Source organism: Anolis sagrei, chromosome 4, assembly GCF_037176765.1.
Source record: "Anolis sagrei isolate rAnoSag1 chromosome 4, rAnoSag1.mat, whole genome shotgun sequence".
Classification (NCBI taxonomy): domain Eukaryota; kingdom Metazoa; phylum Chordata; class Lepidosauria; order Squamata; family Dactyloidae; genus Anolis; species Anolis sagrei.
The window spans coordinates 45,462,997-45,490,846 of NC_090024.1; the positions used below are offsets into that span (position 1 = coordinate 45,462,997).

The 27,850-nt window shown below is 40.6% G+C and overlaps 1 protein-coding gene across 2 annotated transcripts; it reads right to left on the minus strand.

The window, feature by feature from the left end:
- Positions 1-4,637: 4,637 nt before the first annotated feature.
- Positions 4,638-27,794, minus strand: VXN (vexin). Of its 2 annotated transcripts, none has more exons than XM_060775408.2 (6): positions 27,434-27,794; positions 20,516-20,571; positions 13,152-13,320; positions 11,017-11,078; positions 8,928-9,013; positions 4,638-7,007 (listed from the first exon to the last, which is right to left on the minus strand). In XM_060775408.2, the coding sequence occupies exons 1-6, from the start codon at positions 27,495-27,497 to the stop codon at positions 6,821-6,823; spliced, it is 624 nt and encodes a 207-aa protein (XP_060631391.2). In that variant the 5' UTR covers positions 27,498-27,794; the 3' UTR covers positions 4,638-6,820. The 2 variants fall into 2 exon arrangements, with proteins under 2 accessions (XP_060631391.2, XP_060631390.2); XM_060775407.2 differs by having other exon boundaries at positions 8,928-9,016; positions 27,434-27,791.
- Between the last annotated feature and the right edge of the window lie 56 nt (positions 27,795-27,850).

A 27,850-nucleotide genomic window follows, 5' to 3' on the forward strand; every position in this document is an offset into this window, starting at 1 on the left:
TTTTACAGTAAGAGCAGTTGTGATGATTTAGAAGAATGTACACCTACCTCTTTCTCCAACAGTGAAGAAGGGTAGAAGGCTGTTAAATGGTACAACTTTTTATTAAATAGAAATGCGGTTCTATGTGATGAATGGCACTGTTGATGTCCTGTGAAGACAATGTTTGACACATTGCAGTCTTTTCTGTAATGTGACATATAATAACAAAAAGTGTTATAGATCCATATAGGCAACAGGTCAACTTGAATTCTGAAATTGCCATCTATTTTTCCCCTGGACAGAACTTACGTATTTTTAATGGTTGTGCCAGACTGAAATCCAACAGGTGCAACTTTCTCATTGCATGAGGATCACTGGTATGGGATTATATATTTTCACCAGCTGAAGTTTTACCTGTTGTGGTTTTGCCAGAAAGGAATAAGAGAAAGAGAGAGAGCAGATGTTTGGAGTCAAATAAAACATGTGAAAATAGATATTGTCATATCAAAGTTAAAAAAGTTAAACTGCGGGGAGGAAACAAGGAAAAACTTAAAAATAGGCTTCTCCTCATCCCTAACAAGGTCTAAAAATCTGGTAAGAAACTGAGCCACAGACTATTAATTTAGAAACACGCACACACTTATTATATTGCTAAGCTGTCTCATCAGCACCATGACCCTGAACTGAAAGTTCACTGCACAGTTCAGCCTTGACAACTCAATTCAGCCAAAAAGCTTTCAAGTCATCCCCTTTTGTCATGATTGAGGGGGATGGATGACAAAAGAAGACACCACCTGCTATGGCCTTTCAGAGCAAGTGGAAAATTGTGACAACCAACCTGGGCCTCCAGAGAGTTATTTCTCTTGTCCAGAAAGCATTCGGCTCATTTAAAGAATACTGCAGTTTGCCAAAAGTTGCTTCCCTATCATCTTTGTCTTTTATAAATGTGTTTTGCCTTAAAAACAATTCTGGGACCTACACACACTCTTAATACTATAACAGACTGCAGGGGGGTTGGATTAATACAGACAGTCCCCACTTTATAAATATCCAACTTACAAACAATTTAAGAACAGGGGTGAGACAATAGGAAGTGAGAGAAATTTATTTATTTGTCACATTTATGGAAGAGGACTCAGGCCAGCTCACAACAAAGGCACAATTTGATGCCTTAAATACATATAAAATAAAACAACATATACTTTAAAATCACATAATTAAAACATATTGCTTAAAAACATTACTTAAAATCACATAATCCAAAAAAACATATTCCAGGAGCCATTCTGATTGTCATTTGCATTGTTCATTGTTGCACTATGAAATCATTGATGCACTGGGAATCATTTTGCAAATGTTTGGGCCCACAACCAAGATTTGATTTTCTTCTTGAATTTCACGAGGGAAGGGGCTGATCTAATTTCTCTGGGGAGGGAGTTCCATAATCGAGGGGCCACTACAGAGAATGCACTGTCTCATCCCCACCAATTGCACCTACAAGAGGGGTGGGAACGAGAGCAGGGCCTCCCCGGATGATCGTAACCTCCAAGATGATTCTTAGAGGGAGATACGTTTGGACAGGTAAGCTGGGCCAGAACCGTTTAGGGCAGTGGTTCTCAACCTGTGGGTCCCCAGATGTTTTAGCCTTCAACTCCCATAAATCCGAACAGCTGGTAAACTGAGATTTCTGGGAATTGTAGGGCAAAACACCTGAGGTCCCAGAGGTCGAGAACCACTGGTTTAGGGCTTTAAAAGCTAAAGCCAGCACTTAGAATTGTGCTAAGTAGCAGACTGGCAGCCAGTGGAGCTGGCGCAATGGGGAGGGAGGTGTCTGCTCCCTGTACCCTACTCCAGTAAGGAACCTGGCTGCTGCATGTTGGACTACTAGAAGTTTCCGAAGAGTCTTGAAAGGCAACCCCACATAGAGCACATTGCAGTAGTCTATCTGAGATGTAACAAGAGCATGAACCACTGTGGCCAAGTCTGACTTCCCAAATCTAGGAAGGAGAATTCACTCCCAAAAGAGTTATCATGGGGGAAAGGAGTCTCCACTGAAGATTTAGCACCAATCATTGTTTCCACAAGAAGCCAAATTTTTCAAAATCCAATTATCACAGGGACAGAAAGAGAAGTGAAACTTTCTGAATAGGGGCACAGGCAGCAAAACAAACAACACAGGGGTGTTAACCCTTCTCTATGCTATCTATCTGTATGTGTGGATGGAGTTACACTTTAAAAATTTACCTGTTCCAACTTACAAATAAATCCAACTTAAGAACAAACTTACAGAGCGTATCTTGTTCATAACTTGGGAACTGCCTATACTACTTTCTGGTAAAGTAAGAAGTGAATTTTGTGCACAGAAACCTTTTGTATTTGGATAGCTGTGAAGATGTTGGCGTGTTTGGAGAATCCAAAATTTAAACAAGACATAAGGTGGACATTATGGTATAAATTTGGTTGTATATTTGTGGAGACCTGGATAATGGGGGCTCAACCAGGTTTCCGGCTAACTAGACAAAATAGTACAAAGTAGTATTGAGTAGTATCCCCTACTCTAGATGTGTTCTGCTACTGCTCCCATCATCCCTTGTTGGCAGTTGTAGCAGAACATAAGTGAACAGCATGAGGTTGGAGAAGCATGATATGCAGTGCAGCCTGCAGTTATGAAATATGCAAGAGAGAGTTCTCGTACAGTATCCCGCTTGCGTGCCCTTTGATATCATCTCAGTTTTCCCCATGGTGAATCAGCTAATATTGAATTCTAAATGGTAATCTCCTTGATGCAGAAACTGCTCAGGTTTCCCCTTACATGGCCAACTTAGGTAGCCTGAACACGGCTGCTAATACTACATAACTTTTGTGGAGTTTTGTTTGTTCAAGTACAGTATTCATTATCAGCTGCAGGTGAAGTTCTTCAGTGAATCAAATTGATAATTGTCTTTCAGAACTACAAAAAGATTATTTTGTATTTTTCAACTCAGCTGGAAACAAGAATCTACCCATGGCAGCTGTTAAGCAGGTGAAATGTCGTTCTTATATCACACATCCTCCAGCCATCTCAAAAGGAATTAAGCTTTATTCTAGAGGAATGGTGTTTAATTATTCTGATCTTTTGCCAGATTTGATGCCCCCCTCTCATAGTTGGCAAAATCCATGCTTCCTTTTTCCTCCCCTTTGTGCTATAATCACAAAAGGCAAATATTGCAAAAATTATTTCAAGAGAAACCTAGAATGGTGACTGGGCCAGAAGTAAGACCCATTCCTTCACCCCAGATATCCTTATGTCATGCTCATGTTTTTCTAGTACAAGATGGTGGTTACCATCGTGGTTTGGGATTGGGATATTTTCTATAATATTAATTTGAGTGATGGGAAGTCTGAAGTTTTTTCTTCCTAAATGGATTTGATACAAATATTCTGGTTTAAATACTTTTATCAATTCCCTATTTGTCCCAATTAGTGTAGACCGTGGTCTCAATGCAGATGTCATGAATCAATACTTATCTAGGTCCTTTTCATCTGGTGGGTTTCATCTAGTTGGAGAAAACCCGCCAATTTTCTCCAATCAATGAACAATTAGATTTAGCCCCACATTTCCAGCAGCAGTTATATTGTCAGCTTTATTCCGTGAAAACTTATGTCACATTGCATCTATCCAAAACCGAGATTAAAATATAATGGACTGGATCCATTATCTGCCCTATATTTACAGCAATGGTTCCCAACCTTTTTTTGACCAGGGGCCACTTGAACAGAGACCACTTTGACTATGGACCACTTTTACCAGGAGCCACGCTCCAACATTAGAACTAAAAGGGTTATGAATCAGTTCTTGGTCAACTTTAGATTTGGTTTGGTTATATGGGGTGCTGACTCAGAAAATTGTATTGGATAGACCGTATCAACTTTAGTTTCTGAAACAAAACATATGCCATCCAGTAGTGACCATCTGCTCACCCACAGAAAACCACATTAATAATCTAGAGCTGATGTGGTAATAGTAATATTTTGTGAGTAGTCAGCCTCTCCCCTTCCAACATCCCTGTTGCCTTGGCATTATAAGAGGGTTTTGCAAGACCAGTCACTCTCATTGTTGTGTGGTTTCAAGGCAATGGTGTAGTAATGGTCACAGACCATATTTTCGTTCTTGCGGCCCACTGGTAGTCCACAGACCACAGGTTGGGAACCACTGATTTACAGAATATTCTGGTGCCTGGTATTAGCCATCTCATCTGTTAACTCTCCCCAGTTCATTCCATTTGCATGGTAATCCTACTGCTGCCTAGCATTTTCTTGAGAAGCTTCCTTGCAGGAAAATTGGCTTCCTCTAGATGGAAGGGGAGTAAGACTTTTTGCCCACGAGTCCTCTAAAATGTCCACCGCCAACTTATAGCATAAGTGGTCCTTTCACAATCTTGGAGGTTGCAGAAGCAGTGGTTTTCTGTTAAAACCAGTCCAGTCCAGTCTAGGTGTGTTCTTGGAACCCAATGTGGGCCTCCAGACCTTTAGAAGTCGCCTTTACCCATACCAGATCAGTTGTAGAGACTGAAATCTGCATCCATTCCCAATAAAACAACCATTCCCCCTAAATTCATACAGAATAGCTCCTCTTTCTCACCCATTACCTTTACTGACAGTAAGCAGGTCCACAGAACTGTATATAAAGGACACACTTTATTTGGAATAATCCAACAAGTACTTGCTACACACAAAGACTTCCAGCAATGTTAAGGGATATAAATTAAATCAACACCTTTTTTCTAATTCTGTCATAGCTGACATATAAATTAAATAAATTAGAAGTATTTTAAAAGACAAGAATTATCAGATAGAATATGCAATCATATATCCTCGCTCTCCTTTATTCTGCTTAAAGCTATTATATGACTGTATCCAAAATCTAAGGTAGAAATGTCTGAATGCACAAGGCTTGCCTGCTAAGTAGTCATTGACACACTGTTCTTAAACACAAATATTAGTAAAGAATTCTGGCAGCAGAGAGTTTCAGCAGATGTGAGTACATTTTAATTCACCCATGATGAGATTTTACTGTTTTTGTTTGCAAACAAGCTGGATCTACACTGCCATATAATCCAGTTTCTGAATCCTGATTATCTGCTTTACACTGGATTACACAAGTCTACACTGTCATATAATCCAGTTTCATTGACAGGAAGATGGGAGTGGTAAAGAAGAAGGGCTTTGAACAACATTATCACGGCTGAGCTTCTCATTCACAGTTGAATAGTGGCCTCATACTCAGAGTCTTCCCGCACTTAGTGCTCTTCAAATGTGTTGAAATGTATCTCCCCACAGCCCCAGGAAGCATGGCTGAATACCATCGTATTCAGCCACAGTTCAACATATTTGAACTCCCACAGCACATCGTATGGGAGCCACAGTTCAACATATTTGCAAGGAACCAGGTTGTGGGATCCTGTCTCAGTGCAATTATTATGCAAAGGAATCTTATAACACTTTTGAAACTTAACTGAAAGAAAGAAGTTGGTAGGATAAGCTTCTGTAGACTCAGTCAGCTTCATCAGATGCATGTTACAAGATCCCTTTTCATACTGATTCAGATCAACTTGGTTATGTCTTTGATTCCTACCAACATAGACTACAGTAGCAAATCACCAATTGAGGTCTGGTTATTGCCTCAGATGTCCTAAAATTTTGTCCTTTGAAAAAGTGTCTCTCAAACTTTGGTCTTTGAGGTATTTTGGACATCAGCTCCCAGAATCTCTCAACAGAAGCGGAGGTGACCAGGAGCCCCATCTACACTGCCATATAATGCAGTTTCATAATGCAGCTGGTAAAGATCTAACAACCAAAAGGTTGCCAGTTCAAAGCCCCAGATCTCAGCCTGGCTCACTGTTCACCTAAGCAGTTTGAAAACAGCTTGAGCTGTAAGTAGAGAAATTCGGAGCCACTAAAGAAGTGGGGGAGGTATTTCATGACTCCATAAAGAAAAAGATCAGAAAATGCCTGGTGACCAAAAGGAAGGAGGAAATTCTGATGGCTCTTCATCATAGAAGATGGAGCGACAGCACCCCCTGTGGCTGGATTCGAGCACAACCTTCAAGGCACAAAAAAATAAATAAAAAGCTGGATGTCGACACAACATACATCTTTTCTGTTCTGTCTGTCTAAAATGGCATTGAATGTTTGACCTGTATGTGTACTGTGATCCGCCCTGAATTCCCTGGGGTGATAGGGCGGAATATAAACAAAGTGTTATTATTATTTAATTGCATTGAACTGCATTGTATGAGTTTAAACTGCATTATATGGCATCGTAGATGGGACTGAATCTTCTGGGATCTGAAGTCCATAAAGGATGAAAGACTCAAAGTTTGAGAACCAGGTTTAGAGCACGTAAAAGAATCCTGTTATTCTCAAGCGTTCCTCAGCCCAATAAGCTCAAATTGAAAGATTTCCCTGGAAAGTGAGTGTTAGGAAACTGCTGACTTGGTTATATCATTTTCAGGAGTAGCCATATACAATCAATTTGCTTGATTACTTGAAATGGCACACTGGAATTGAGATTTGGTGGTATTATGGTAACTATCTAAGCCTTCTCTTAATTAACCCAAGTGAATCAGGAGAGAAGCAAAAATATTGGGATGATGTCTGATCACACATCCAAATCAGCAATCAGAAATGTGTATGAAAGAAAAACATGAACTGAGTTGTTTGCATAGTTTGCAGTCCTTTTTGTTATCTTCCCTGTAAATTCAGGAATTATTTCCTTCGAAAAGTGTGGTGGGCACTGCATCCATTAGCAGATAAACATAATAGCATTTAGTCCTTTGTCAAAGAGCAATGCTGAGGCTTGTCAGTCGGCTTCAAAGGCACCATTGGTGGCCCCCAGGTACTCCGATTTCTTTTTATGCTTCATCCATATTTTTCGCAGGAGGCTGGGCGTGCCATACAAAGTGCTGCCTGTCAAGGGTAAGGAAGCCTCGCTGCCTTGAACTGCGCTGATGTTGTCTTCAGTGTTTTTTCGAGAGGGCTTTCCATGCCTGAAGGTGAAAGTGGGACAGGTTCAACATTTCAAACTTCCTCTAAAATAATTACAGGACATTTCCAAGTTTAGCAAATGGTCTAGTAGTACAATGACACGTATCCCCAACCAACCCGCGAAATATTACTTATTTTACAAGTCATATTCTGATGAAATATTAGGTAGTAAAGGTAAAGGTTTCCCCTTGACATTACGTCTAGTTGTGTCTGACTCTGGCAGGTGGTGCTCATCTCCATTTCTAATTCGAAGAGTCTGTGTTGTCCGTCAACACCTCCAAGGTCATGTGGCCAGCATGACTGCATGGAGTGCCATTACCTTTCCTTCGAAGCAGTACCTATAGATCTACTCACATTTGCATGCTTTTGGACTGCTAGATTGGCAGAAGTTGGGGCTAACAGCGGGAGCTTACCCCTGCTCCTCTTTATGAATACAAATTCAGTGGGAAGAGCTAAATCCTTTTGCAGAATTGGTGTGGACCAGCCCCATAAGTGATGCACATGCATTTTCAGTGCAAGAATGAACACTACACTGTTTTCTTCATGCAGCATTTAGACTGAGTATAACAGAAGACTTTTCCAGGTCTTAATCGTCATGGGATAGAAGTGGATTTTCAGCAGCACTGATAGAAAGATCCACTGATACTTTGAAAACTGTCAGTTCCCTATCCTGATTCTATCTTGTTGTTGTTGTTGTTAACATAGTGTTTAAGAGGTATCTTTCTGATACCAAATAATTGGTAGCTAGTTATAGTGTTTAGGAGATATATCTTTTAGCTACCATTATTCTAATGAAGGGTCCTAAATTAAAATCAGCCTGAAACACATTGGCTTTATTTTGGAATAAATGAAATATGTTTTCATTTATTCCAGACTTGGCGACGGTACTTCACACTATGGTTATATTCCGAATAGATTATTGCAACATGTTCTACGTGGAGTTGCCTTTGAAGACTGTTCAGAAGCTTCAAGTGGTCCAACGGGTGGCAACCAGACTGCTCACTGGAGCGGGGTACAGGGAGCACGCAACCCCCCTGTTACCTCAGATCCACTGGCTGCCTATCTGCTACCTAGTACTATTCAAAGTGCTGGCTTTAGCCTATAAAGCCTTAAATGGTTCCAGCACAGCTTACATATCTCCCTCTATGAATGACCTTGGAGGTTAAGATCATCCAGCAAGGGCCTGCTCTCAGTCCCAGCTCCTTTGCAGTTGCGACTGGTGGGGACGAGAGACAGGGCCTTCTCAGTGGTGGCCCTTCATTTGTGGAATTCCCTCCCCGGTGAGATCAGATCAGCCCTTTCTCACCTGACCTTCAGGAAAAAACTTAACACATGGCTTTGGAATGAAGTTTTCGACAAGTAATTGAAGCAATGCAATAAGTGACCACAAATCAATGTGATTGACAAATGGAACACCCCTGGATTATATTTTGGATGGCATGATGTTTTAATAATTGACGTTTTAATAGTTTGGTTTTAATTGTAATTGTTTATTTGATATCTGAATGTATGGCATCGAATTGCTACCTGTTGTAAGGCCGTCTTCGGGGTGAGAAAGGCGGGATATAAATATGGTAAATCAATCAATCAATCAATCAATTTTCATTTATTCCAAAAGAGTGTTTCTCCTCATATCCTATGATAGAAAAATATTCTCCATGTTTCAAAGCTGGAGCCCTTCTCAGCCCTAGCTAGAGATTTCTGTGATTTAATCTGAAATTTTTATACGCAGATGAGTGCTCTAACATTGAGCTGTGGCCCGCAAATAAGTAAAATAAGCATTATTTATTTGCAGTTTTAAATCTTTCTTTCTGTATTAATGATTCTCAGTTTGAGTCCCTTGTTGGCAGCCATCATGATCTTTGTAGCCTAAATAGTAACGGCAACGAGAGTGAAGGAATGTATAAGGAAAAGAAACTTACTGTTCTGCAAAAATGCCATTCTTTGTTGCTGGTTCTGTGGCTGTGATCCGTTTTGCAATGTGATTTGATATTGGGGATGCTTGAGGCTGCTAAATCATATGAGAATTCAAAATGTTAGTAATTGACATGCAATGGCCATAATAAAACCCAGTTAAACACACAAAACAAACAGAGCTGTTGGCTTTCCAGAAGAAAAAAAGATATTTACATTATATTTAAAGCTGGCTCTGATCCTTTAGGTCTGAACTATCTACTTCCGATTTATTGTAATTGGTATGTTAATGGCCTTGAATTATTTTATAAAGCAAGTGGGATTTTTAAAAAAGTTAATAGCATAAGCAAAAGCCATTATGTGTAGTGCTGGGAGTCTGTGAAAATATAATTTTTGCTATATATCTGGTGTGAACAAATCTAGTTGTCCATTCTGATTACAGTGCCAACTTATATTGCCAATTTCCCATTAATTCAGTGGGTCAACTCTTGTTGAATTTGCCAATACTGCTATTATTTTATAATGTTATTGAAATTATAGATTTAATAAGTTGGATTCAGAAGGATCAATCTATGGACATAAGGCATTTAGAGATGTAAATCTTCATTTTTTTCATTACAAGAACAAAAATATCCAAAGTTTGCTTTTGCCTATTGAGCAAGATTACAGTGTTTTGTGCATTTTTGGATGATCTTTTCATTAGAACTTTAACAAAATGTTTTTGTGTGCCAAAAAGCATTTTATGTTGATTTGCACCCTGAATCAATGTTTTGTCGGTGGCTTTCATGACTGGAATCACTAGGTTGCTGCGAATTGTCTGGGCTGTATGGCCATGTTCCAGAAGCATTCTCTTCTGACGTTTCACTCACATTTATGGCAGGCATCCTCAGAGGTTGTGAGGTCTGTTGGAAACTGGGCAAGTGAGATTTATATATCTGTGGAATGATGTCCAGGGTGGGAGAAAGAACCCTTGTCTGTTTGAGACAACTGTGAAGGTTGTAATTAGCCACCTTGATTAGCATTTAATGGCCTAGCAGTTTCAATATGTGGCTTCTTACTGCCTGGGGGAATCCTTTGTTGGGAGGTGTTAGCTGGCCCTGATTGATTCTTGTCTGAAATCCCCTTGTTTTTTTTAGTGTTGTTCTTTATTGTCCTGATTTTAATTTTTTTTAAAATACTGGGAGCCAGATCTTGTACATTTTCATGGTTTCCTCCTTTCTGTTGAAATTGTCCACATGCTTGTCGATTTCACCTCCAAACGAACAATTCCCCCAGGCAGGAGGCAGCCAGACTTTGAAGCTGCAAGGCTATTCAATACTAATCAAGGTAGTCAATTGCAACATTCACACTTGCTTCAAACAGACAAGAGTTCTTTCTTTCATCCTGGACATTCCACAGATACATAAACCTCACTTGCCTACTTTCCAACAGACCTCACAACCTCTGGAGATGCGTGCCATAGTTGTGGGCAGAACATCAGGAGAGAATGCTTCTGGAACATGGCCATACAGCCCGGAAAACTCACAGCAACCCAGAATCAATGCTTATTTGTCAGCTCCTCTTCTGTCCTATTCCAAAATAGCTTGTGTTCCAAATCAACTTTTGATAAGAGTGTTGAGATGCTGAAACACATTTTGATTGAAAAGTGGATTAGAAATGTGAGAATGTTCTTTATCTCCACCCTTCATGCCACTCTGAAGAATCTTCCAAAATAACCTTTCAGAAGATACAGAGTCTGCTCAGAGAAGGAAAAATGGTAAATCTGTCTTTTGGTCTCCTTCAAAACAGGCCAGCATCAGTGTGAGAAGAACTCCTTCAATTGCTATTGTAGAAAGGAAGTCAAAGTGAGATAACACTTGTATTGTTGGCCAAGATTTTCATTAGATTTGTTTTTACAGCTTCTGTCTTGCTCTTTTGATCACTATGGTTTTATCTTTTGACGTTCCCTTCTTCTTATCTTGGAAGGAAGATCCAATCAAGCCAAGCACAAAAACGTCATTTAAAAAAGATTAAGGATGTTAAATGAAGTTGAACTTAAACACATGAGCCTGTGTAACAATTGTGACTCATATCTTCTAGATATATAGTTTTACTCACCAAAGTTTTTGTATCCGATTGACTATTGCTACAGCAGAATGACCGTTGTTTAGTTATTCCTGCTGCAATGCACAAAACAAAGGAGAAATGTAATTAATAATACTTTTTTTTGGTATAAATTGCACAGCATTGTATAGCAAAGTGTAATGGAACCACTAACACAGGCATGGGTAAACCCAGACCTGGGGCCTGGATGCAACCCCTTGGGCTCTTTTCTCAGGTCCTACTCTCTCCCACCATCTTATTCTTCCTTCCTTCTCTCTCCTTCCCTCCCTCGTTCTCCTTACCTTCCACCCTTTCGTCCTTCCTTCCTTCTCTCTTTCCCTTCCTACTTTCTACCCTTCCCCCCTTTTGTCTTTCCTTCTTCCTTACCCCCCCTTCCCTCTCTCTTTCTAATTCCATCCTTCTCTCTTTCCTCCCTCTATCCATTTTTCTACTTCTTTTCCTCCTTCCCCTTTGTCTTTCCTCCTTTCTCCCTTTCCTTTATCCTTTCCTTTTTTCTTCCTCCTTCCCCTCCTTCTATTCATCATTCCCTTTCACCCTTTCATCCTTCCCTCCCTTTTTTCTTTCCTCCCTTCTCTCTTCCCTCCCTCCCTCCCTTCTTTTTTGTCTTTTCTTCCTTCCCTCTTTCCTTTCCCTTCCCCCTCTCCCTCTTTCTCCTTCCTTCCTTTCTTCCTTCCCTTTCATCTTTCCTTTCTTCTCTTTTTCCTTTATCCTTCCCTTTTTCTTCCTCTTTCCCTTCCATCCTCTGTTCCCTTCCATCCTTGCACCCTTCCTTTCCTTTTGTCTTTCTTTCCTTTCCTCTTTCCTCCCTCCTTCCCTCTCCGTCTTTCTCCTTCCTTCCTTCCTTCCTTCCTTCCTTCCTTCCTTCCTTCCTTCCTTCCTTCCTTTTTGTCTTTCTTTCTTTCCTTCCTTCTCTCTTTCCTTTATCCTTCCCTTTATTCTTCCTCCTTCCCTTCCATCCTTCCTTTCCTTCCCTCTTTCCTCCCTCTTTCCCTCTCTCCCTCTTTCTCCTTCCATCCTTCCCTTCCTCCCTTCTGTCCTTCCTTCCCTTTTGTCTTTCTTTCCTTCTCTCTTTCCTTCCTCCTTCCCTTCCTTCCTCCTGTCATGCAGCCCCCAAGTTAGACAGTGTGCCCATGCCTGCATTAACACCATCTGGTTCATTCTTGTGTGTTTGTGGAATGAGAGATCAGAGGGATAAATCAAAGAGCCCACTCCAGAATAAATCAGTTGAAATCAATCTGACTTAATAGTTGCATTTATTTTATGGGCTTCTCTAGTTGCAAATTAAATTGGATTTAACCCTAAATTACTTTTGAAGGGAAACATAGGCCAAGTGGGCAGATGTTGCTTTCTTGTGTCTTTCCTTCTTAGAATTTGCGAGTCTCCAATCACTGTTTCAAAGACAAGTAATATCAATGAATGTATTTTGATGGTGTGATCTATTAAAAAATGGTTCCTTTTTGAAGGAGATAATAAGTGATTTCCATATTGTATTTATTCTGCACTGTAGAGATATGTTTAGGCATTATGTATTTTTCCAGCCTTTTCTCACAACTTTCCTATAGAGTCGGCATGGGCAAACATGAGCCCTCCAGGTGTTTTGGACTTCAACTTTCACAATTCCTAACAGCCAGTAGGCTGTTAGGAATTGTTGAAGTTAAAGTCCAAAACACCTGGAGGGCCCAAGTTTGCCCATGCCTGCTATAGAGGAAGAGTCTTCCGTTTTGATTAAAATGGGCAATATGTTGATTAAGCACTCTTTAGGTAGGCCAGAGCATGGGAAAGTTGCTTTATTGGATTACTATTGCTAGAATCCCCGACCAGCATGTATTCCAAGCTCTGTAGTAGATAAATAACCTTCCTATGCCATTATTACTATCAGTTTAATGAGATCTTTTTAAATGGGGAAAACAACCTAAAAACATTTATTTGTTGACATGGGTCTCTTCAGACAGAAATGCTTCCTGCAAATGAAATGTTGTTCGATCACAAAGTTTTTGTTTACTCAGACGATAGCAAATATGTTAGGCTGGTTGTCCAAAAGCCAGTTTTTGTTGTTAGAGTGTAATAAGGCTATCCTTCCAGACAATTAATAAGTCTGTGATTTGAATGAGGAACTGGCTGGAACTTACTCTGTGTTGTAGTGCACTTTGTAGGACTGGAGAAAGATGCTTGCTGTCTCTTCGGCATCTGGCTGAAATCTTGCCCACCTTCATCTTTGCAGAAGACTTGAACGAGATCCCTTTTATGTGGCGACAGCTCCTCTGTCCTTGGAGGATGGTAGTCAGATAGGGCCACCACCTATGGGAAGATGATTAAATTGTTTCATGACATGGTGGACAGAATTGAGGATATCTTGCTTGAATCCTGCTATGTCTGCAGGGTCAAAAAGACATTGTTATGCCATTATGGACATCAACTGCTTATAGTGGTGAAAATGAATTTGTGCCCATAGACTCTTCATCTATGCCTTGTTTTTTCAGGCTGCACTTGTGCATTATGTATTGTAGTTAGGCATCCTACAGTTTGCATTTGGTTGCATATCATGTGTTGTGTTGGATTGCAGATATTGTGTGTTGGATACAGATTTAGGTTTGGGGAATCCTAAGCCCTGGGGCTAAATTTGAACCTTCCAATGTAGCCTTGTGGGATTCCTCAAATAGTAATATTCTTTTCCTCAAGAAAAGCTGTAGTAAGACCACTACTGGATCCCACTCAACTGAACAACTATAGGCCAGTGTCAAATCTTCCCTTACTGGGCAAGGGTCTCGCTTGATGAGGTGTTCCTGCGAAGATCTTAGAAGGCTATTTATTGATTTAAGATGTTGGTGAAAGAAAAATCCCTTGACAAGTTCTGTTCCCTTTCCCCAAACTAGGGATGCTTCAGCCAAAGACACAACTTTGCTAACTGCCCACTCATCTGCAGCTGAGCAAAGTCTTTCTGTATATATTTCAGATTTCAATATTAATGTCAAAAATACAGGGTTAGTCAAAATGAATAGGCCAATAAGAAAATTAATTGTACCCGAATTGGCCTATTCATTTTGACTAACCCTGTATGTAGTACAATTTTACATAGGATCTGTGCTACATTAGAACAGTAAAGACAAATATCACTTAAGTAAAATAAACATTAAATATTAAATAACCAGAAAATAAAAAATAAGGTGTTAACACATGAAAGGGCACCACATCTGGCAAGCTGGAATGTGTCCAGAGGAGGGCAGCTAAAATGATCAAGGGTCTGGAGAACAAGCCATATGAGGAGCGGCTTAAAGAGCTGGGCACGTTTAGAGTGAAGAAGAGAAGGCTGAGAGGAGACATGATGGCCACATATAAATATGTGAGGGGAAGTCATAGGGAGGAGGGAGCAAGCTTGTTTTCTGCTGCCCTAGAGACTAGGATGCAGAGCAATGGCTTCAAACTACAGGAAAGGAGATTTCACCTGAACATGAGGAAGAACTTTCTAACTGTGAGAGCTGTTCAGCAGTGGAACTCTCTACCCCAAAGTGTGATGGAGGCTCCTTCTATGGAGGCTTTTAAACAGAGGCTGGATGGTCATCTGTTGGGTGTGCTTTTCCTGCTTCTTAGCAGGTGGTTGGACTGGATGGCTTACAAGGTCTCTTCCAACTCTATGATTCTATGAAATACTACTACTACAACAACTATTATTATTATTATTATTATTAATAATAATAATAATTTGTCACCTGCCTCTCTTCATGACTTGAGGCAGGAGGCAACACAGTTAAAGCACACCAACATAAAATGCCTGGAGAAGTAAGTGACCCCTTACAGTTTAATCTTTTTTGCTGTTCTTGTTGCTATACTCTAGATCTGATTAATCACTGGCAGATAAATGCCAGCAGCTAAAGTAGCGATTAATCTGCCAGCAATTAATTTAGTATATCCTGGATCAGGCAGCTGACCCCCCTCCCAGGAAATAGAGCTCTCTTTAGATGTAGGATTGTTTCCGTTTCCTTCTTTTTCTGTGGAGGGGCATCTTTGTGCATGTACGCACGTATGTGCCAAACTAGGAAAAGGGATGGTATTCGGCAGGATCTCCCAAATGCTGCGCGTGATATGCTTTTAGCCAAGTGAAGACTGCAAGAAGACCTGCAGGAAAGATTCCAAAGCTGCATTTGGGACGAGAGGAAATGTTTTTGTGTGTGTGTGTGGAAAAGGTTACTATTTTAGTGGGACAGGGGCTTGGTGTGATAGTCTTCAGTCTCTGCTACAAGTAACCTGCAGATATGAAAACAGTGTAAGATTTTTGACTACTGCCATCTTTCAAAATAAAATAAAGGAACTTAAAGTACCATCACATGGTTTTAACAGAGAGTCTTTTTTCTGCAAAGCAATTGTTCTGTTTATCTTAATGATGCAGTTGGTTTGCTGTGAGTTTTCTGGACTGTATGGCCATATTCCAGAAGCATGCTCTCCTGACGTTTCACCCACATCTATGGCAGGCATCCTCAGAGGATGTGAGATCTGTTGGAAACTAGGCAAGTGGGGTTTATATATCTGTAGAATGTCCATGGTGGGAAAAAGAACTCTTCTCCATTTGAGGTAAACGACTTTGATTAGCAGTGAATGGCTTTGCAGCTTCAAAGACTGGCTGCTTCCTGCCTGGGGAATCCTTTGTTGGGAAGATGTTGGCTGGCCCTGATGGTTTCCTGTCTGGAATTCCCTTACTTAATTTACTGTCCTGATTTCAGAGTTTTTTAAATACTGGTAGCCAAATATTATTCATTTTTATTGTGTCCTCTTTTCAGTTGACATTGTCCACATGATCGTGGATGTTAATGGCTTCTCTGTGTAGTCTGACCTGGTCTAAAAAGAGCAACACTAAAAAAACAGGGGAATTACACACAGGAAACAATCAGGGCTAGCTAACACCTCTCAACAAATGATCCCCAGGCAGGAAGCAACCAGGCTTTGAACTTGCAAGGACATTCAATGCTAATCGAAGTGGTCAATTGCAACATTTATACTTGCCTGAAACAGTCAATAGTTCTTTCTCTCTCCATGGATATTCCACAGATATATAAACCTCATTTCCCTAGTTTCCAACGACCTCACAACCTTTGAGGATGTCTGCCATAGATGTGGATAAAACATCAGGAAAGAGTGATTCTGAAGCATAGCTATACAGCCTGGAAAACTCACAGCAAACCAGTGATTCTGGCCATGAAAACCTTCAACAACATAATGATGCAATTGTTCACATATTATGCTCAGAGGTAAACCAGTGAGTTGATGCTTATTCCTAAGTAAATGTGCACCAGATTTTAACCATTGGAATGACTGTTGCTGCACTGTTTTTTCATACACGTTTGCTCAATTTCCTAGCAGTACTCTTTCTTAGAAAGAAGATTGTGGCTAGATTTATTTGCTTATATGAGCGACTAAAACCAGTGCTGTAATAAGTCAGATGACTTATGTAGGTCAGGAAACCAAGCCAAGAGTAGCACCATTTAGACTCAAACAAGATTGGAGGCTTCCCTAGGTCATGATGAGCAGGCAAGGCAAATCGCTAGGATTATCTTGAAATCACTTTTCTTTTCTAATTGTGTCAGAAAAGCTAATGTGAGTTTGATCTATGATTCAGATGAATGGCAGCATCGCCCAAATTAGCAAGCAATTCTTGAGATGTTTGATTCCTTTTTTTTTTTTTTTAGTTTTCCCAGCAGCTTTTTGTTGGGGTGATTTGTTCCTCTTGTGAAGGGAAACTACAAAGAAATTGCATTACTAAACACCTTTATTGGTTGTTTGCGTATTACACTTCAAAAGCAAGCAAACAGTAAGAACATTATTGATAGACTAGTTCAGCATTGGGTTGTTGTAGGTTTTTTCAGGCTGTATGGCCATGTTCTAGAGGCATTCTCTCCTGACGTTTCGCCTGCTTCTATGGCAAGCATCCTCAGAGGTAGTGAGACATCACTGAGGATGCTTGCCATAGATGCAGGCGAAACATCAGGAGAAAATGCCTCTAGAACATGGCCATAGAGCCCGAAAAAAACCTACAACAACCCAGTGATTTATTTATTTATTTATTTATTTATTTATTAATAATTAATTTATTTACTTTGCTTGTATACCGCTCTTCTCAGCCCTTAGGCGACTGATTCCGGCCATGAAAGCCTTCGACAATACATAGTTCAGCATTTCTCAACCTGGGGGTCAGGAACCCTGGGAGGGTCATGAGGGGATGTCAGAGGGGTCACCAAAGATCATCAGAAAACACAGTATTTTCTATTGGTCATGAGGGTTCTGTGTGGGAAGTTTGGCCCAATTCTATCATTGGTGGGGTTCATAGTACTCTCTCGATGTAGTTGAACTACAACTTCCAAACTCAAGCTCAATACCCACCAAACCCTTCCAGGGCCTTTCCACACAACCCTATATCCTAGAATATCAAGGCAGAAAATCCCACATTATCTACTTTCAACTGGAATATATGGCAGTGTAGACTCAGAAAACCCAGTTCAAAGCAGATATTGTGGGATTTTCTGTCTTGATATTCTGGGATATCGGGCTGTGTGGAAGGGCCCTCACTATTTTCCTTTGGTCGTGGGAGTTCTGTGTGCCAAGTTTGGTTCAATTCCATCATTGGTGGAGTTCAGAATGCTCTGTAATTATAAATACCAGCAAGTACAACTCCCAAATGGCAAAATCAATCCCCTCCCCAACCCCACCAGTATTCAAATTTGGGTGTATTGGGTAGGTAAAAGTAAAGCCTAGTTGTGTCTGACTCTGGGGTGGTGGTGCTCATCTCCATTTCTAAGCATTGTCCATAGACCCCTCCAAGGTCATGTGGGCAGCATGCCTCCATGGAGCGCCGTTACATTCCTGCAGAAGCAGTACCTATTGATCTACTCACATTTGTACGGTTTCAAACTGCTAGGTTGGCAGAAGCTGGGCCTAACAACGGGAGCCCACTCTGCTCCCTGGATTCGAACTGCTAAGGTTTCGGTCAGCAAGTTCAGCAGCTCAGTGGTTTACCCCGCTGCGCCACCAGTGGATCCGTGAATCGGGTATTTGTACCAAATTTGGTCCAGTGAATGAAAATACATCCTGCTTATCAGGTATTTACATGATGATTCATAACAGTAGCAAAACAACAGTTATGAAGTAGCAACAAAAATAATTTTATGGATGGGGTCACCACAACATGAGGAACTGTATTAAGAACTCACAACATTAGGCAGGTTGAGAACCACTGGACTAGTTGAAGGAGTAGGAAATTAGCACTGTTGTACTCTAACGAGACATGCACAGCAAAAAATAAAGCAAAGCAACCTATTGAACAAAAACTTAATTTCAGTTCCAGAACCATACATCTCTATCACTCCATGCTTGCTATTTCGGGCATAATAATGATAATAAAAGAACATACACATTATTGGACACTTTCTAATGCTCAATCAAACAGAACTTAATATGTATTAAATAGTATTTGTAAGTGTCATTAAGTCCACATAGTGTTTCTTTAAAAGCACGCATCGCAGGTGAAGTAAATAATACCATGATAACACAAAGAGCCTGGCAGGTTTGTGGCCAAGAGTTAATTAGGATTTCCCCATAAATATTCACACAGAGAAATTGTTTGTGTGCATGATTGCGATCAGGAAGTAGTTAACAGTAAGTCATCTGAGGTTAATTCTCAGGGGCAGTCATATGATCGAGCAGCACTTAACACTATCCTGGCACATTCAATGCACTATTGCTGTTAAAGGCTCTGGCAAGGTTCCAGGAGGCTTGCTATTTTTGCCTTGTCTGGGATTAAACAAACACATTTACTAAGATTATCAGGGTGGGAGACCTTATGTCATCTCAGGCAGACTACCAGTGCTAACATCAGGTAAAGGTGGAAAGTTTGATATTTTTCCTGCTTTATGTTATCTGAAATCATTTATTTTCAGAGCCTCCCTTTCACGTAAGCTTTTACTACATATATGTTAGCTGGAAAAAGCATCTGAACAGCATTATTTGCAAGTAGAGCCTGGATCTCAGAGGGCTGCCTGTAAAATTGAAGGAGATTTAACAAAACTATCAGGGTGCTTTGAATACAAGTTTCCTGCTTCTTGGCAGGGGGTAGGACTGGAGGGCCCATGAGATCTCTTCCAACTCTATGACTCTATCAAATGAGTGCTTATAAAAAGCTTTGAGTTTTGCCTTCTTTGGTGATGTCCATTTAAATATGTACATGTATATGTATATATGCTGCTGTTTAAAATATGTTTTATGTGAGGCAATGGTTTCATAGAATCATAGGGTTGGAAGAGACCTCGTGGGCCATCCAGTCCTACCCCCGGCCAACGCAGGAAAATGACATTCAAAGCACCCCTGACAGATGGCCATCCAGCCTCTGTTTAAAAGCCTCCAAAGAAGGAGCCTCCACCACACTCTGGGGCAGAGAGTTCCACTGCTGAACAGCTCTCACAGTCAGGAAGTCCTTCCTAATGTTCAGATGGAATCTCTTTTCTTGTAGTTTGAAGCCATTGTTCTGCATCCTAGTCTCCAGGGCAGCAGAAAACAAGCTTGCTCCCTCCTCCCTATGACTTCTTTTCACATATTTATACATGGCTATCATGTTTCCTCTCAGCCTTCTCTTCTTCAGGCTAAACATGCCCAGCTCTTTAAGCCACTCCTCATAGGGCTTGTTCTCCAGACCCTTGCTCATTTTAGTAGCTCTCCTCTGGACACATTGCAGCTTGACAGCATCTCCCTTCAATTGTGGTGTCCAGAATTGGATACAGTATTCCAGATGTGGTCTAACCAAGGCAGAATAGAGGGGTAGCAAGACTTCCCTGTATCTAAACACTATACTCCTATTGATGCCTGCCAAAATCCCATTGGCTTTTTTTTGCCACTGCATCACATTGTTGGCTCATGTTTAACTTGTTGTCCATGAGGACTCCAAGATCCTTTTGGACAACAAGTTAAACATGAGCCAACAGGATGGAAGTAGGCAGTGAAACCACTCCTTGGGCTGGTGCAGTGTAGTGCGCTCTGCACCAATCCTGTGGTTTCCTGCCTGGATTGATGCACCTTATACTCTGGGACAATAGGGTTTAAATCCCTGCTAAGTTTATGGCTGACATTGGGTAAGTCTAACTCTCCCAGTCTCATAGGAAGACAGTGACAAGCCCTCTCTGAATAAATCTTCCTAAGAGCCTCATCACACTCGAGCATTTTCCCACTTCAGTCCACTTTAAATGCCTTGACTGCCTCCTGCATAATTCTGAGGTTTGTAGTTTAGGGAGGGGCCTTTGAATGGCTCACCCAGAGAAACCCTGGGCCTCCCTCAACCACAAGCCCCAGAATTCTGCAGGAGGCAATCACAGCATTTCAGGTGGATTGAAGTGGGGAAATCCTCAAGTGCGATGAAGACCTAAGAAAATCCAACGATGAACCCATTTTAGGATTGTCATATGATAATGATCTGAAGGCCCAAATCAGTATTTTCGATTCAGAAAAACTGTTTCCTTACCTTTTTTGATAGGACACACTGTGCACTTTTGGTTTTTCTTCTAACTGGGCTACATGCTACAAAAACAGAGAAGACATGGAAACATCATCAGCAGGAAGTTCAGAGGTTGTTCGAATTCCCTTTAATGTCAAGGCAGGCCCTCTAAGAGTACACAGCATCCCCCAGGCAGCCGGGCCCCATTATTTTAGCAGCACAGTTTGGAGAACTTACTTTTGGGGACTATACATTATGCACAAGCATTCCAGTTAGCAGCAGTTGGCTGAAACTGAAAGCTGCCATTTACATTTCCAACGGTATCTGAGAATGTGAACTCAATTACAGTAAAATGACAACTGGCTGCTCTTATTGCACACAGAAGGGAATGCTGCTTCTGCTACGTTTACTAAAGCTCGCCCACCCAAGAAGGGGGACCTACTGGCATAAGAAACCCACTATAAGGCTCTTTGTGAAGGTACTGCTCAAACCAGGAGCTAGTCCTGGGTGAAGTCAAAAACAGATGGAAGGAACTGAAGACATGGAGTCCAGAATATTCCACATTTCCCCTTATCTGCCCTCATAAGTAGTGATGTTTGGAAGTCATTCTGATACTTAATTGTATGAAGAGCTATTATCTATTTACTTACTTACTTACATTTCAATACCACCCTACATCAAAAGATCTCAGAATAGCATTTTGTACTGAGCTGTAACCATTTCAAATGATACCACAAACAATTCCTAGCTGTTTTGAGGAGTTGCATTAAAAATGAATTTGTGACATACCAATAGGCAGTGGTACTTCAAGGGGTGTAGGGTGTGTGAACCGCACTGGGTGACATGTTTTGTTATAACCACAAAAACATTATTTGTAAGTCTAGATTTAGCTTCCATGTACTGTTTCAGAACACTTACAAGGCTAAAACTCTATCCTGATGTACTTGCTAATCTTCTAATGTGCTGGTCATTATTACCCAATTACAATAAAACTTTTAATCATGTGGTTTTGTTTGTATGTGCTGCAGGCACATGCTGTTGCTTTCATTGCTGCTATATATTTTTCTCATATTTTAGCTATGATATTGTGGTATAGGAGCACCTCATGGCACACTGGGTTAAGCCACTGAGCTGCTGAACATGCTGACCAAAAGGTTGGCAGTTTGAATCTGGGGAGCGGGGTGAGCTTCTGCTGTCAGCCCCAGCTTCTGTCAACCTACTCTACTCATGCAAATGTGAGTAGATCAATAGGTACCACTTCGGAAGGTAACAGAGCTCCATGCAATCATGCCGGCCACGTGTCCTTGGAAGAGTCTATGGACAATGCCGGCTCTTCAGCTTAGAAATGGAAATGAGCACCATCCCCTAGAGTCAGACATGACTAGACAATGTCAGGGGGAAATCTTTACTTTTACTATTATGGTATGGTTTGGTATGGGAGGAGGTCCATGAGGGTGGCACGTGTTATTGCATTGGCCCTCCAGCTATTTTGGGTTACACCTCCCAGCAGCCTCAACAAGTTATGAAGAACAGAAGAGATACAGTCCAATAGCACAGGCTGGGGTGCTGGTGGGATCATTCATCAGCTCTTCTTGTTTTCTTGGTAAGTTATGATGAAAACTACAACTAATGTTAATTTGCATTTTTGGTGGGCATAGTTGTTCCCATCCTGAGGAATTAAGGTTGTTATGTCAAAATGACAATATGCTAAATAGTCCTTTAAGCAACAGTTAATATGTAAGAATTAATAAACAAACAAAACATGCAGAAACAAACAAAACCTTTTCTATTAAAGTAATAGAAGATAAGCACTAAAGCCCAAACACCAGTGGTTTGTCCTGCTTCTGGGATTCTCCTAGCAATAGCCATCTGGTTGGCTACTTTGATGCAGGATGTCTGCCTACGCATAATAAGCCCATGTATGTTACTCTTCTTTTTATGCAGTCTATTTGTTAGTGTCCTCAGTGGAAAGGAGGAGGCTGAAAAATTATTTATATTCCCTACATTTCTAAGGCAATTTTAATTACATTAAGGATGCTCCAGATTAAAAGGCCACGAGTGCCGTATAAATGTGCAGCTGGCATATTTTCATTTCGTCTATTGTAATCCCTTCAGCTGAAATGTATGTCTGCAGGGAGAGAAAGCCACTTACTACACATGAAAGAGGATAATATTTGTTTGGAGCACCTTGGCCTGAATGTCGCCGAGATTGTGAAAAATCCCCTATAGAACAAAGCACTTATGTGTAGCTACAAACCCACCATGTTATCATTATACACAACGACCTACATCATTAAATACCCACGGGGAGTGGGAGTCTCTTAACATTTTTTTCTGTTGTAACTGGCTGGCAACCAGTTATGATAAATTTATGGTGCTGGTTGGCAATTTTGATGATGATTTGTCAAAATTATTCAGAAGTATGCAACCTCGAGTTACTGATCTGTAACTGTTCCATATTCATCTATATTTCACATTCACTATCATGGAACTATAGCCATGATTATAGATGTCAAGAGAAATCCACAGCATCAAGGAGCCACTCCAAGTGTTGGAGGTTGTTGCACTCTAGCACTGAAACTCCTTTTCACCTAGCAACACACACAAGTCCAATAGTTCTATCTAAGGATGTTTATTGAAAAAAAAACAAGTAAAAAGGGGGAAAAGGGCAATTTCAGGGTCAGAGGCATAACAAGTATAAAATAGCAATAATTCAAAAAGTACCAAGTATATAAAGTCAAAAGTGCCAAAAACCACAGCAATACTTCAAACATAAATCCATGAACAAGACAACAGGAACTTTTCCAAGGTAAATTCCCAAGTTCCCAAGAACAGGGAACTTGAGGATACTTGAAACATGAACTTGAGAGCAGAGACAGACAGGAGAGCCATCCCTTAGCAATGTTATCTCCTCTGAGAAGCGTAAAGCCAACACCACTTAATTTAAGCCCAACCAAATAGCCATGAGATCATGCCAAATGCACCTGGGCTTCAAGGTCTTCTCACAGATTCTCTCAGAATGTCTAATTAGTCATTCTTCATTCTCTCCATTCTCAAACCTAATCTGGCTTCTTGGGAAAACTCCCCATTGGCCAAATACTATTACCCAAGAGAACTGGTTTCACTTTCCCCGGTTGCATGGGAACAATCACAGAAATGCAAAACATTGGCCTCAACCTCCTGCAATTCTCTCCTAGCACTGACAGACTCATCACTTTGAAACCCATCAAACCCCTCATCCTCTGACATGTCAGAAAAATCCTCTGCTGCTTGCTGAGTTACAACAGAGGTCTCCAGGATGATGCTTGAACCAACCTCAGAGATACATTGAGTCCCCTTTGGGGGAGATAAAGCAGGGTATAAATAAATATAATAATAATTGACCTCTATCTTTTGGATTGGCTCCTTGGAATTTAAGGTGAGTTCTGAGCATGGGTCCATTGCTGGCTATGATGTGATGGAGGATCTTAGCTGCAATAATCATCATAGTTTTATGTTAATATTAGGTGTGACTCTGAATTACAATTCCTGAGAATCAGAGTGAGATGATACAGCTTTTGCACTCATACCCTTCTTCTGGGCTTTTAGTAGCAGTAGCCATCTGACTTTAGCACAAGTTGAGCATCCCTTATCTGAAGTGCTTGGGACCAGAATCATTTGAATACAGGGTTTTTTTTCTTTAAATTTGGAATTCCTATATTTGCATATGCATACATAATGAGATCTCTTGGAGATGGAATCAAAATTTCAATTTGAAATTCATTTGTGTTTCATATACAACTTATACTCATAGCCTAAAGATAATTTATTTATAGAATATTTTTAATAATTTTGTGCATGAAACAAAGTTTGTGGACATTGAACCATCAGAAAACAAAAACAAAAAAATCACCATCTCAGCCACCTATGTGAACAATGTAGGATTTTGTAGTATTTTATATTTCAGGATTCTGGTAAGGAAAGTTCAATCTGTAATAGAAAGGTGGAATAGATATATTTTGGTCTGATTCTGCCCCATCAGTCCTATCTGAATATCCAAATTGGGGTAATGTTCTCATACAGACCTGTCCAAGTCAGGGATTAGTAAATCTTGAACTGCCACTGCCATCATATCTCAATAATTTGGGAGATACAGTAAAAATTAGCTGGTTAGACATTTGGAACGCAACACCTGTTTATACCATGTTATTTTGATTTATAATATACTGCGTCTCCATGTAGTGATTCTACACACTGAGTAGTATTAGACCAATATAAAAAAATCCAGTAACACCTTTGACACTGAGAAAAAAGGCTTTCTAGCTTTTCCAGACTACAATCCACTTCATCAGCTGCTATTTCCAATGAAGTGGAATGTAGTCTATAGAAATCTATGCTGGAAATTTCCTTTCATGCTAAAACAGACTTATGCAACTATCTCTTTGAATACCGTTATACAAGTAGTTAATCTAGAGTCTCTTCTTCAATCTTGGGCTGCTAGGTTTTTAACAAGTGCACAGGAGAAGGCATTTCAGCAGACGTGGCTTGACATCTATAGTGCTGAGGAAGTGAGACAAACACCCCTCCTGTATAACAACTATAATTACCTTCTACACCAGTGGTTCCCAACTTTTGGTCCTCCAGATATTTGGGATTTCAGCTCTCACAATTCCAAACAGCTGGTAAACTGACTTGGATTTCTGGGACCTGAAGTCCAAAACACCTGGAGGACTGAAGATTGGGAACCACGGTTCTATGCAGTCATTGTGTCCCAAAGGAGTCCCTGGTGGTGCAATGGGTTGAACCCTTGTGCCGGCAGTACTACTGATCAAAATATTGGCAGTTTGAGACCGGGGAGTGGGGTGAACTCCCATCTGTCAGCTCCAGTTTTCCATGTGGGGACATGAAATAAGCCTCCCATAGGATAATAAAACATCCGGGTGTCCCATGAGCAATGTCCTTGCAGATGATCAATTCTCTCACACCAGAAGCAATTTGCAATGTCTCAAGTTGCTCGTGACATGGAGAAAAAAATCTTGTCCCAAGTTGAAAGAGTGATCCGAAGACATTTTGCTGCCTCATACAAAATTTAAGATTAGTGTTCTACCATTTCCCCAATTTCTGTATATAGATGATATTAAGCGACTGGACAATGGATTAGCTCCAGTGGCAAAAGCAGGCTGTGTGCCACACATTGCTCTGTGTTCCAGCATTCTGCCATGATTTCTTTCTTCACAGCATCAGTTGCCTTGACTGGTGGCTTCATTCTGTCTAATGGTAAAGATGGTCATATAGGCTCTCGCCTTGCAGCTGGAGAGAAGAAACTTATTCTGGAATTGAGTCCCCTTGCAAACCAATTTTATGGGATATTGATTGCCAAATAGGTCCTCTGACCTTAGCTTCCCTAAGTCACACCCATTGAAAATTGAGTTTAAAATCTTAAGTTCTGTTTCTAGTTTATATTTGTTGCAGGTTTATATTTGTTTTCGCACACTTCCCAACTCTGGCTGCATGACTAGAGATTCATCTGGGAAGAGCTTCCTCCACTGTGTTATCTTCAAGCCAATGAAAGTTTCGATCTGCCGAATTTTTGACTTTTATACCATCCTTAAAAGCATTGGTGTTCCTTGAAGGGTGGAGAACCGCTGTGTAAAAGAAAGTCCCATTGTTTGAATTGGGTCTTGAGAATGATTTTGGTGGCACTGTTGTATGAATGAGTTTTTGTGTGTATCAGGAGCAACTTGAGAAACTGCAAGTCGCTTATGGTGTGAGAGAACTGACCATCTGCAAGGACGTTGCCTAGGGGACGCCTGGATGTTTTACCATCTTGTGGGAGGCTTTTCTCATGTCCCCACACTAGAAGCTAGAGCTGACAGACGAGAGCTCACCCCAGTCCCCAGATTTAAACCGTCAACCTTTTGGTCAGCAGTCCTGTCAGCACAAGGATTTAACCCATTGAGCTACTGGAGGCTCCATGAAAGAACTAAAAGACAATTCTACAGAACTGTTGTTAAATTGTATTTTTTTTTTTAACAAATCAGTTTTCCCTGCCCAGCTCTAGGTGTAGAAGAGTGATCACCAAAGATATAATGGATGGGAATGTGCTCCTAGCATTTATTTTTTTATTACATTAGTGCTGGACAATATACTTGGGTCATAGTGGTTTGGTGTATCTATGAAACAGAACTTTGATTTGTGGTCGAGCTTTTTGTTTCACTTCATCAGCAAGGAAAGAATACGCAAATTAGTGAGCAATTAAAAAAGAACAATGGAACAATGGAAATACATTTCAGTAAGTGTGTGAGTGAGAAAAACATATTCCTATCAGGAAATCAAGAAAAATGCTATTGGCATTTAAAAAAAATCATAATAATACATTTTGGAAAGCACAACTAAGTTATCAACTAAATAGGGGATGGCGTTTTTCTCCACAAAGAGCTTCTCATGCTTAATCTATTTCCCTTTGAAAAACTATTGTTCTCCTGAACGGGTATTGATTTTTGTCTGACTTGTGCTCTCTGTGACAGACTGCTGCTAAGGTTAAGTATACAATCAGTCTCAGAAAGAACATGCACTCGAAAACAGTCTCTGTTTTGATCTAGTGGGCCATGACTGAATAGACCCGCATTTTTCTTTATACGACAAATAATTGCTTGGGATCCCATCTTCCATATCCTTAACATTACGTCCCGTCGCCTTAATTGTCATATGGGTGGTCCAGCACACTGGAATTAGGCACACTGGCTGCACATAGTTTCTCGCTCAGGAAATACTTCCCCCTGTTTGTGTATCTTGGCGTCTGTCTGTAGTTTCTCTGAGCGAAAATCAGGGATCACAACACAGCAAGTATAGCACAGTGAGCATGCCTCCGAATGCATCATTTAGAAGGCTTGTTCCTAACATGCCATTTTTTTTGGGGGGGGGACCCCAGCCTTTCCTCAATAGCTATGTTTAGTGGATACTCACATTTGGAAGAAATCACAGTGAAGACTTCTAGATTTTCATCACTGCAGCTGTAAATCTGGTGCATTTTTCACTTCTCTCTCCTGGCTGCCTTTCGGCTTCATGCAACTGCTCTGAACTTCTGGTAAATAGGTTTCGCTAATCCCATCTGGCTCTGTGATCATTGTCCAGGTCCACAAAGGACAGACTGATGCTGTGATCTCATCTCATTCCATATTCTTCGTGGCAACATTTTCTACCCTCGTCTGCCTTTGTATGAATTCTGCTCACGTTAGGGCTTGATTTTGTCCTTCCTTCAAACTACTGCCATGCCGGTAGCATTTTATTTGCATAGCAGCTCTTGTTACCATACGGTTTGCAGACAACCTCTGGAATAATAAGGGGCAAACTGAAGGAATCTTGGTCTATAGCATATAGATG